The sequence below is a fragment of the Callospermophilus lateralis genome, chromosome 5 (genome assembly GCF_048772815.1).
Source record: "Callospermophilus lateralis isolate mCalLat2 chromosome 5, mCalLat2.hap1, whole genome shotgun sequence".
Classification (NCBI taxonomy): Eukaryota; Metazoa; Chordata; class Mammalia; order Rodentia; family Sciuridae; genus Callospermophilus; species Callospermophilus lateralis.
The window spans coordinates 12,214,384-12,225,595 of record NC_135309.1 but is presented as its reverse complement, the minus strand read 5'-3'; the positions used below and the strand labels follow the sequence as shown (position 1 = coordinate 12,225,595).

The 11,212-nt window shown below is 42.8% G+C and overlaps 1 protein-coding gene across 1 annotated transcript; it reads right to left on the bottom strand.

Moving 5' to 3' along the window:
• Nucleotides 1-268: 268 nt before the first annotated feature.
• On the bottom strand, nt 269-1,252 carry LOC143641744 (olfactory receptor 2T27-like). The gene has a single exon (XM_077109526.1). It carries the CDS (start codon nt 1,250-1,252, stop codon nt 269-271), a length of 984 nt encoding a protein of 327 aa, XP_076965641.1.
• Between the last annotated feature and the right edge of the window lie 9,960 nt (nt 1,253-11,212).

Below are 11,212 nucleotides of genomic sequence, written 5' to 3'. Positions count from 1 at the left end.
GAGGGGACAGTTTACATTAGATACACCAGTACTTCCTTTGTGACCCAGTGCATTAAAGTTAAAAAAAAGAGCCAGAGTACTTAGTTGTCTCTGGGCCGTCACCGGCAGAATCCAGGAAGTTTCTCCCCAGCTGGTCAGTAGTGGTCAGGGAGGCTGTGTTCTGCTGAAGCCACCACTGTGGGACTGAGAGCAGCCCCACCCCCAGGAATAGATTCCTCAGGAATCCTGGCGCCCTCCCTCCCTCCCTCCCTGTCACCAAGTCATTTCCTCAGGACGTGAGGTGATGGTGGCTCCTCTGAAAGTTGAGGCTAGAACACTCCTGAGAGCAGCTGCAGCCCCTCCCCAGGCACTTCCTCAGGGCACCCACCACCTCCTTGTTCCTCAGGCTGTAGATGAGGGGGTTGAGCGTGGGGGTCACTATGGTGCCCAGCACAGCTCCTATCTGGTCTTGCTCCGGCGTGTGGGCAGAGCTGGGTGTCATGTAGATGAAGATGGCCTGGCCAAAGTAGAGACTCACCACTGTCAGGTGGGAGGAGCAGGTGGCCAGGGCTTTGTTCCTGCCCTTCCGAGAGTTCATCCTGAGGACGGTGAGGAAGATGACAGTGTAGGAGGCCAGGATGAGAAGAAATGGGACCAGCAGAAACACAATGGTTGAGACAAATTTTACCATCTCATAGACGGACGTGTCCACACAAGACATCCTCAGAATGGCGGGCATCTCACAGAAGTAATGGTCGATCTCCCTGGAGCCACAGATGGGGAAGTGCATGGGGTAGATGGTGTGCACAAGTGCTGCAAGAGCTCCTCCAGCCCAGGCCGAGACAGCCATCTGCAAACAGACCTTGGGGCTCATGAGGACTGTGTACCTCAGGGGGTTACAGACAGCCACGTAGCGATCATAGGCCATGAGGGTCAGCAGGATGCACTCAGCAAGGCCCAGGGTGAGGAAGGCAAACATCTGGGCAGCACAGGCCAGGAAGGAAATGTTCCTCTTCCCCGAGAAATGGTTGGCTAGCATCTTGGGCACCGTGCTGGAGATGTAAGCCAGGTCAATGACAGACAGCTGGCTGAGCAGGAAGTACATGGGGGCGTGCAGCCGGGAGTCCAGCCAGATGAGGAGGAGCAGGGTGGAGTTTCCAGCAAAGGCCGTAGTGTATAAGAGGAGAATGATGAGGACCAGGAGGCTGGGATGCCCTAACCTGGGGAAGAGCCCAAGCAGCACGAAATCCGTCGAGGTTTCATTCTCCTCCATGTTTTCATTCAAGTGTTCAAGTTTGGATTGAAAATCTACAGGGGCAAAATAATACCACAGGGCTTGTGGTGTTTTGTCGTCATAATCGTTGTCTCTTGGTCAGCACCTCTTCTTCATTTGCTGCTCACCAGGACTTTAAAACTCTGCATTCCAATAAAGAGACATTTAAATAATTCCATCAAACAACGCCATTACCTGGAAATTAGCAAAGTCATGTCCTGTAGTTACTCTGACTTGGATATATGACAACGTTAGTCCCTTTGTCTGATAACAATCTCCCAGCCCATCATTCTTCCCTGTATTTTGAAGTCTCATGTCTTTTGGGCTCTTGGCCTTCTCTCCTGGTGAGGGTTCTGTTTCTGAGCGTCCTGTGTACCTACCTCAACCCAGAGGCCTTCCCTGTGGCCCTTTATTACACAGCTATACTCAAAAATTTCAGTTGTCAACCAAATGAACTAGGGCTGTTTATTCTGCTTTACTTGTGATGATCCATAATTTGTATTACATTCAGGTTTTTCCATTTTATACTAAGTAAGAATAATTTTAAACTTTATCTTTGTATTAAATAATATAATCTCCTATTTAAGCGAGTGGTCTTTTATTGCTGGGTCTGTAGTTCTTCAATTACTGTTCATTGGACATAGAGTAACATAAAATTTCTTAAAATATTTTAAGGTGTCATATAAAGTCCCATAAATAATTTTTAATATCCCATGTTTGCAAGGGTGCTGTCTAAAGGCCAGTAGATAACACCTGACTCTTTCCCCTTAGGACAAATGAAGACTTATACCCTCATCTGACAACAAATATCAGATGGTGCTCGATTATCACATGTAAAATGTAACATGGAGTCTTTGATTAGCATGCAAGGGGTCTTAGCTGTGGCAGACAGACTGCCATAGGGAGTGGGAAGGAGACCAACGCTGCAGATTATCATCAACCTGAGCCCCAAGCATGGAGAATGTGTGTGGTGTGTTGCTTGATGACCAGTTGCTGATAGTTCCCTGCTCATTCACAGGCCCCCATTCAAATGTCAAATTATCATTTCAGTTGGGAATTAGGAGTGAATATAATAATGTGATTTTTTTGTTTTAATATCCTTGTTTTATTTATTTATTTTATGTGTTGCAGAGGATCAAACCCAGTGTCTCATGCATGTGAGGCAAGTGTTCCACCACTAAGCTACAACTCCAGCCCCACATGTGATGTTTTATATGATGAAAATATTATGAGGTTTTATAGGACTATGTGGTAAAGGTGCTTTCATTAGGAATGTCTTGGTTCTTCAAAACCTGGTAAGCTGAAAAATCAATGTATAGCTCAGGGATTTGGATTTTTCATGTTCTATTTGATTTAAAAGGCTGCTCTCTCATCTTCAAAATCATAATAAATCAATAGTCATTGATAAAGCCCTCATACACCTATTTTAGGACATGAAGTTAAAAGCAGTACTGAACTACGCAGCTAGTTGGAGGAGGTTATCTTGACTAAAGGACAAGCAAGGAACTTCGAGTTCTATCGAACGGAGAATGCTTCTGTCCTCAGCCTGGAAGACACAGGGCAGCCTGGGAGGTGGCAATGAGCTGTGCAGCTGGCCCCGGCCAGGCACTGGCTGATGCACTACCAGGACTTAGAGCCCCTCTCCATCAGGACCCGGATCTACCCCTGTCACACTGATCCTTACCACAGGAGTTGGGTTCCCGCTTCCTTGCTCTTCCACGGATAGAGCAAATACATTTCATAGGTCATGACTCAGTGAGAAACATCCTTCCATTTCACTGGTCCAAACTTACCTGCTCTTGCTTTTCAACATTTTCTGCTCCGACTGTTATGTTCAATTCTTACGCTTCTTTGTTTTAATGTACTGTTTCCCTGTCCAGTATTAGCAAATTTTCTGCTCAGTAAGACATGGTAAGAGCTCTAGACAACCAGAGTTAACCTCCTGCACGGAAAGCAGTTGTTTATTAATAGTGAGTTAGCGTGTTCCCTCTGGTTGCTGCTGCCCAGTGAGCTTCAGGTAAACAGGCTCATCTTGGGTTATGGCTCCTTGGCATTAACTTAGTCTTGTCTTGAGGAATCTGACATCTGACATCTCATTTCAAAGGACTAACTGCATTTCTGTTGCACACCTGGCTGAGGTCTGAGAATAGCATGTGATGGCTCAGTAGCATATTCTGGACCCGATTTAGTCCACCCACAGCTTCTGGGTGTTGCAAAACCTGGGAACCTTTGAGCACTGTCTCATGGGAGTCTGTCCCCAGACTTTAATTAATGTCAGCCCAGAATAAATGTTGGGCTCTTAGAAACTCCTTATGAAGAATAATGCTGTCCAGTGTTCTGTAGTTTGCAAAATAACACGGTTGACTTTTTACTGCCCCTATGGAAATGGAAGCATTAAAGAAATTCCAGCTGGGCACGGTGGCACACACCTGTAATCCCAGTGGCTCAGGAGCCAGAGACAGGAGGATCACGGGTTCAAAGTCAGACTCAGCAAAGGTGAGGTGCTCAACAAGTCAGTGAGACCCTGTCTCTAAATAAAGTGCAAAATAGGGTTGGGCATGTGGCTCAGTGGTCGAGTGTACCTGAGTTCAATCCCCGGTACGGGGGCGGAAAAAAAAGAAATTCCATATTGCAAATGTGATAACTAACTGCTTGGGCAATTTTTAAAGAATGGAGAGAAAATGTAATTTTTTTAAAAAAAGATTCTCCAAACAAACACAATCCTTGAAGCCGAATCCAGGGTGAGAAAGCCAGCAAGTGTCACAAGGCAATCCATTGCACCCATTCCAACGTCACCTGTGCTGGAGAGTTAGTTCATCTCACACCACTTCCCTGAAGAGAGGGCGAGCGAAACTGAACTGGTAGTGTCAAGTGTGACTTGCTCAGCTAGAGAATTAGCAAGAAATCTCATCTAAAGAAAAGCATTCAATAAGTCAAATCATTTTATCTTCTAGTAATAACTCTTCAGATCATTAAGTGGAACTGAGTGAGACAGGACCTCTTGGGAGGGGAAAGGTTTCTCAGAAGACCATTTTGCTCACAAGGCAGGACATAGAGGGATCAGGAAAGCTGTGTGAGAGCAGACCAGAGACCATGGGGCACTCCTTAAGAGCATTAGGGTCACCCTCAGCCTAGGCTAACTCCCCACCCGGTGGGGACAGATGAATTTCCTCTCAGGTGCTTTATGGAGGAGGCCATCACTCCCTGTAGATAAGAGACTGTCCTGGGAGTCTCTCAGCTTCTTTTTCGATGGTTGTGGGTTGCTGTTTCCCTCTGTTGGCATTTGGGGTGAGGGGTGGATCAGAGATCTATGGTGGATGTCCTCGGCTCCATATCCAACTGGATCATTTCCCAAGGTTTCCAGATTTCCCTGAGAAACTATAAGAGACAGAATTATCAAGTGACTTCATATCCTTTAAAAAGTATTCCAGGATGAAAACATACACCTTGTCACAAGATATTTTTGCATGTCATGTTTGAAAAAGATACACTTCCCTCCACCCCTCCTAGGAAGGAGGGCTTTATTCTGCAATATGGAAGAAACATTCTTTGCTCACTTGCCCCAGTAGATCTACCTTTTTTGATATACAAGTTGGTTCTTGTTATATGTTGTGTTTGTGTTCAATAGTGTCATTGAGCACACTGAGTTAGTGAATAATGAGTCATCGCCCCAAAGCAAACACAGGGCTAAGTGCCTGGGCACCTCTGATCACATTATCTTCATCTGTTTCCTGTGTTTCTCTTTAAGGACTTACTACCCTTGAGACTCGGATGAAGGTGTAGCGTGGTGACCTCACTGAGTCAGTTAGCACTAAACTTGAGCTCAGCACCTGGCCGAGAGAGGCTGAGCTAGCTCCACTGGCTCCGTAATCCTCACACAACTTTCTTGATTCCAGTCACATTAGACAAACTCAGGCCACTTTGAGCAGCAAACTTGTCCCCTAGAAAAGCACAGAAACATGAAAAGCATCTCACAAAAGTGCAGGTTGGGAAGGCAGAACACAATTTCCTATGCAGCTGGGAACACACATCTAGTGCAAGTTTCTCCAGTGCTATACACGTTCGTGGGAAGCTGTAGAAATGACATGATCTTGAGATGATGAATTCTGGTGAGTAGGCAAATCTCAAGCAAGGAATTGTCAGATAGAGAGGATGGAGCAAGTGTAGCTGATCATTCACTGTAGCTCTCCTTTTTTATTAAGACATTTTCTTAAACGCAAAAATCATGTACAAATAGTGCTGTCTTTTAAAACGATTTTCTTCATACACCCAAAATTGAATTATAATCTATTTTAAATTCGGAAGCATGTATCTTAACTTTACTTAGGTATTTTAATTTAATTTTTCTATTATTCCCATTGATGGACACATCCAAGTCAGGAAATCCACTAGGCAGTAATTAAGGAAACATGAGAGGGCGAGTTGAGGGCAGGAAACGACAGTTCCATTCAGGAACTGAGCAGGTCATAGATTCCTTGCAGAGGGAGGGAGGGAGAGGACCTCTATTTGGGCATTTTTGAATATGAAATCACCCCTATTATTTTAGTTAGTAGAATTTTACTCATGTGAAATCATACCACTTCTAATTTTTTAAAAATATTTTTTGTTTTTTTTTGTATGTTTGCCCATAGTTTAAGTTATATACATTTTTTTCTATTAATTTTGTGTGTTCTATAAAGTAGCATGCTTGTGGATGTTTCTTAATTTTATTTATTTATTTATTTAAGTTGTTGAAGCACTTTATTTTTATGTATTCATATGCGGTGCTCAGAATTGAACTCAGGGCCTCACACATTCTAGGTGAGTGCTCTAGCACTGAGCCACAGCCCCGGACCTGTTTCTTAATTTTAAGAATGTACGTATTGATGAATTATGATTATATTCATTCCCCGTACTTCCCCCTTCCCTCCCTCCCTTCTCCAACCCTCATCCTCTATGGTACTGGTCTCCCTTCTATTACCATTTCCCCCACTTTTTCTCTTTAATTTCCACAAATGAGAGAAAATACACAAACCCTGACTGTCGGAGTCTGGCTGTTTCCCTTATCAGGATGTTGTCCTGTTCCATCTACTTCCTTATTGCTGAGTAGAACCCCATGTGTATACAGACCCCATTTTCTTTATCTGTTTATCTGTTAACAGGCATCTGAGCTGGTTCCATAACTTATTGTGAATTGTGTTGCTATGAACAGGAGTATGCATATATTGTTGTAGCATGCCAATTTTAATTTTTTAGAATAAATACCAAGGAGTGGTATAGCTGGGTCATATCATTGCTTTTGAGGAAACTCCATGCTTATTTGATAGTGGTTGTACTAATATACAATCGTATTAACAGCGTATAAGTGATCCTTTCCCCCCACATCCTCACCAGCATTGATTATTGTTTGTATTCTTGATGACTGCCATTCTAACTGAAAGGAGATGAAATATCAATGTAGTTTTGATTTGCATTTCTCTGACTGCTAGAAATGTTGACTATTTCTTTATTTGTTTGTTTTTTTAGAGAGAGAGAGAGGAGGGAGAGAGAGAGAGAGAGAGAGAGAGAGAGAGAGAGAGAGAGAGAATTTTTTTTTTTTAATATTTATTTTTTAGTTTCTGGTGGATACAACATCTTTGTATGTGGTGCTGAGGATCGAACCCGGGCCGCATGCATGCCAGGCAAGAGCACTACCGCTTGAGCCACATCCCCAGCCCTTGATGATTTCTTTATATATTTGCTCGACATTTGTATTTCTTCTTTTTAGAAGTGTCTGTTTAGTTATTTTCCCCTTTATTGATTGGGTTATTCGTATTTTGGTTGTTAAATTGTTTGAGTTTTTTATATATTTGGATATTAGTCCCCTATATGTACTTGCCAAATATTTCTTCCCCTCCGTAGGTTCTCTCTTCTCTCTTGTTTCCTTTGCAGTGCAAAGCTTTTCTAATTGGATGCGATCTCGTTTATGAACTCCTGGCACTGTTTCCTGAGCGCTAAGGGTCCTGTGGAGGAAGTTGTGTCCGAGTCAGAATGTTGGAGTGTTTCTGTCATGTTGTCTCCTGACAGTTGTGGAGTTTCTGGTCTAATTTCTAGGTCTTTGATCCACTTTGAGTTGATTTTTGGGCAGGGTGAGAGACAGAGATCTAGCTTCATTCTTCCCCAATGCATTCTCCATTTTTTCCTGTGCCATTTATTAAGAAGTCTGTCTTTTCTCCCAGCCAAGTCTTTGGCATCAAGGTCTCTGCAGTTCAGCAAGCTCACTACCCCACACCACTGCTGCTCTGCTGCTTCTCTGTACTGTTGGGCACCTGCTGTTTCCTGCAACTCATGCTCAGGCTTGGTTTTCATCTTCCTAGTGCATGTTTACTGTCCTGTTCTTTTCACTGAGAGGACATGTAACCTCATATTTATCATGTCCTTGGCTACCTTTAGATTTAAAGAACACCTTTGACTTTCCTTTGAGTTTTTTTCTTTCAAAGGTGAGCTAAGATCGGTAAGTGCTATTCATCTTTGTGAAGATTTCTGTAACTTCTTCTTTCTAATGCTTCACAGGCTTGATTTCCATTTCCCTGTGCTTGTTACAATTTTCTTAAATAAACAAACTTCAATTTCTATTTCATACATTTTCACATTAATATATTTCCTGATGCTGTTTAATGTTTATCTTTCACTGCTATTACAAATGTTTGTGCAAATATAACTCAATATTTATCTTCATTCTTTTATACTTTTCTATGGACATTACCCATTTCTTGTATAGTTTTGATTCAAATAGGCTGTGATTGTTTTGATTTTAAAAATACAGTAGATGATATGTTCATTACCAATGATTGTGTAATAGACTATTCTAAAACTTAGCCACTTAAAACAACAAACATTGTTTAAAGTTTTCTGAGCCAGATCTGGGTACTGCTCAGCAGGTGTCTCAGGTCTGGGGTCTCTCACAAAATCAGTGAAGACATTGGCTGGGACAGCTATCCACTGTGGGCCCAGATGAGAATGGCCCCCTTGCAAGCTCCCTCCCATGACCATGGACAGAATCTAGGTACTAGATGGCTGGCTGCTGGCCAGGGCCACTTGGGCCTTTCCATAGGTCAGCCCCAACATGGCAGCCAGCTGCTCTCTGAGTGAGCAACTGAATGAGTGACAGAGCAGGTAACAGTGGGCAGGGCTGAAACCACAGATTGCTAAACACCAACATGCAAACGACACAACTGTCGCCATGATCCGGTTCTCAGTTCTTAGCCAGTGACTCAGCCCACACAGGGAGAAGTTTCTGATCTCCTTGTTGCAATTTGGTGGCCACAACTGAGGTGTTTGACACACAGTATCAGACAGAGAGCCAACAGGTCCCAGGGGCCATCCCCTACTGTCCATCCATGGCAGCCCACTGATATCACCAAATCTTTCTCATGGGGAATTGTGTTTTCTGATTTCAATTTCCTTTTTCATAAAAATGACATTGTGATTTCTGCTATATACCTTGTTGTAAATATAAGGGGTACATTCCCACTCCAGGTAGAGAATCTATCATAATCTAAAATTATGTCTCTTTTTTTTTGTGCAAATTCACATCTGATCTTGAAACTCTGAAATTTTTTTCAAGTTGAGACTATAAAATACATTAAAGGAAACTTTGCCAGGAATGATAACTGTTTGCTTATAAATAACAAAAGATTTGCTTTGTCCTCTGGTTAAAGTCACTTTGACCATTTGGTCATTATGTGGCTGGCAGGAAGGCCCTGGTACTCACCTTTTCCTGTTGGGGATCTTGGCCAGTCCTTCAACCCCCTGGCCACCTCTACTCATTCTCAGAACATTCCTGATGGCCGAGTCTGGGAACATTGCATTGATACTTCTGAGCCACAGGGACTCCTCTCTGCATGTCCCCATCTGCTTCTGCATCAGTGAGTTTTCAACTCATGGACTGATACATACTTCTGTCATTGTACCCCAAATGCTGGTGAACCAATCGGCCAAAACAAGGGCATCTCAGTCCTCGGCTGTGAAACCTGGATGAGCTTTCACCTGATGTGGGAGGTGCAGAGTACTGCTTTCTAGCTGCCTGGCCCATGATGCTATGTGGCTGTCTGCCATCTTCCCTGTTCCTCTGTCCACATGAGCCATGGACTGAGATTCCTCCTGGCATCTGGCTGCTGGTTCCTGGGATCATTAGATGGCTTCATATTTCACCATGGCAGGTCCTGGGAGACCGGCCACTCCTGTGAGGTCCTGCTGTAATGAGACCCTCCTGGCCCGACACCTCACCTTAGGAGGTTTTCATGGGTTTGAGCTGTGTGCTGTCTGCTCTTTCTCCTGGCTCCCTCATCCCCCTTATGTGCCCTCATTCCCCCACTCTCCACATGGCACAGCTTTCCCTTTTCTCTTGAGATCTGTGAGTACAGCATTTTAACCTCATTCATTCCTTGCCTTCTCCTGATCTTGGCCTCACAATACCTGCATAATAATAAAACTAATATCTCAAAAAATTTTTGAACCAATCTACTCTTACTTGCTTCTTGTATTCTCTATTTGAATTGTTTTATCTCCTGTAATCACCATAAGACCAATTCCATTGCAAGTGGAATGTATACGTATGTGGGGATGATTGATTCTTCTGTCTCTGTATATGGCTACTAATCTATCCATTTGTTTGATCTTTTTTAAGAATCACTGTCAGGTTTCCATCACTGTAACAAAATACCTGAGATAAAAAACTTACAAGGAGGAAAGATCATTCTGGTTCATAGCTTCTGAGGTTCCTCCCTGTGGTTGCCTGGTTTCCTCACTTCGGCCTGTGGCAAGGCAGAATATCATGGTGTACACCTGGTGCAGCAAAGCTGTCACTCACGGTGGCCAGGAAGCAAGGAAAGATGGGAAGGTAGGTTGTTCACACCCTGAACAACCTACCTGCCTCCCACCAGGCCTCGCCTCCTGAAAGTGACACCTTCCAGTAGACCACCCTCGGGACCATCCTTCAACCCTGGGCTTTGGGGGACACTTCTGACCCCAACTATAGAAATCAAGTGTTTGCTTTATTGACTTTTCTGTTTTTTATTGTTTTTAAATTTTCAATTATGTCTATCTTTGAGTGGAAATAGAAAATCAAATGACAATATTCACATTTGAAGTCAGTTTTGAAAATTCCTTTACTTCTCACAATGATCAAATGGGGAAACAACTCAAAATCACGAATAATATGCCATTGCCATAAGACTGAATTGGTGTGGAGAGCGCAAATAAATAGAATCCACCCTAAAACTAAGAAGGGATTAACTGGTGAGGATAGACTTGGCACATTTTTGTAGATAAAACATTATGTATGTTTCCTGACACATATTAGGTGACTTCGGCAAATACTTTCACATGGTATTTAGTCTGCTTACCTAGAAGGCACATATACAAGGTTGTAGTGTTATTATCCCTGTTTGGTGTGAGTGGAGGCAGAGACCTAGAGCGGCTCATAGAGGGTCTTTCAGCTAATTAGGAAATCTGTAGGAATCTGAACCTTGTTGCTATAAGTTACATGATCAGACTGAAGCTGGAGAAACCACTAATATCTAATTTATAGCAGCAACTAAATGTAAATTAAATGTAAATGTGCATGGAAAAAGTTTGATTTCTCAGTGAATTCTCTATTTTGAAGATAACTATTAAACATATGAATAAATATCTCAAATTTTTGATTTAGTGAGAAGTGTAAATCTTTTTTTTATTGGTTATTCAAAACATTACAAAGATTGCAGAAGTGTAAATCTGAGCATAGATGATATTATAATGTTGCTAAAGATGTTTGGTGTCTGGGGGGCTGGGGATGTGGCTCAAGTGGTAGCGCGCTTGCCTGGCATGCGTGAGGCCCGGGTTCGATCCTCAGCACCACATATAAACAAAGATGTTGTGTCCGCCGAAAACTAAAAAATAAATATTAAAATTCTCTCTCTCTCTCTCTCTAAAAAAAAAAAAAAGATGTTTTGTGTCTGA

What these genes read in the sequence shown, in the direction of transcription:
- LOC143641744 (XM_077109526.1), bottom strand. Translation starts at nt 1,252, where the DNA reads ATGGAGGAGAATGAAACCTCGACGGATTTCGTGCTGCTTGGGCTCTTC.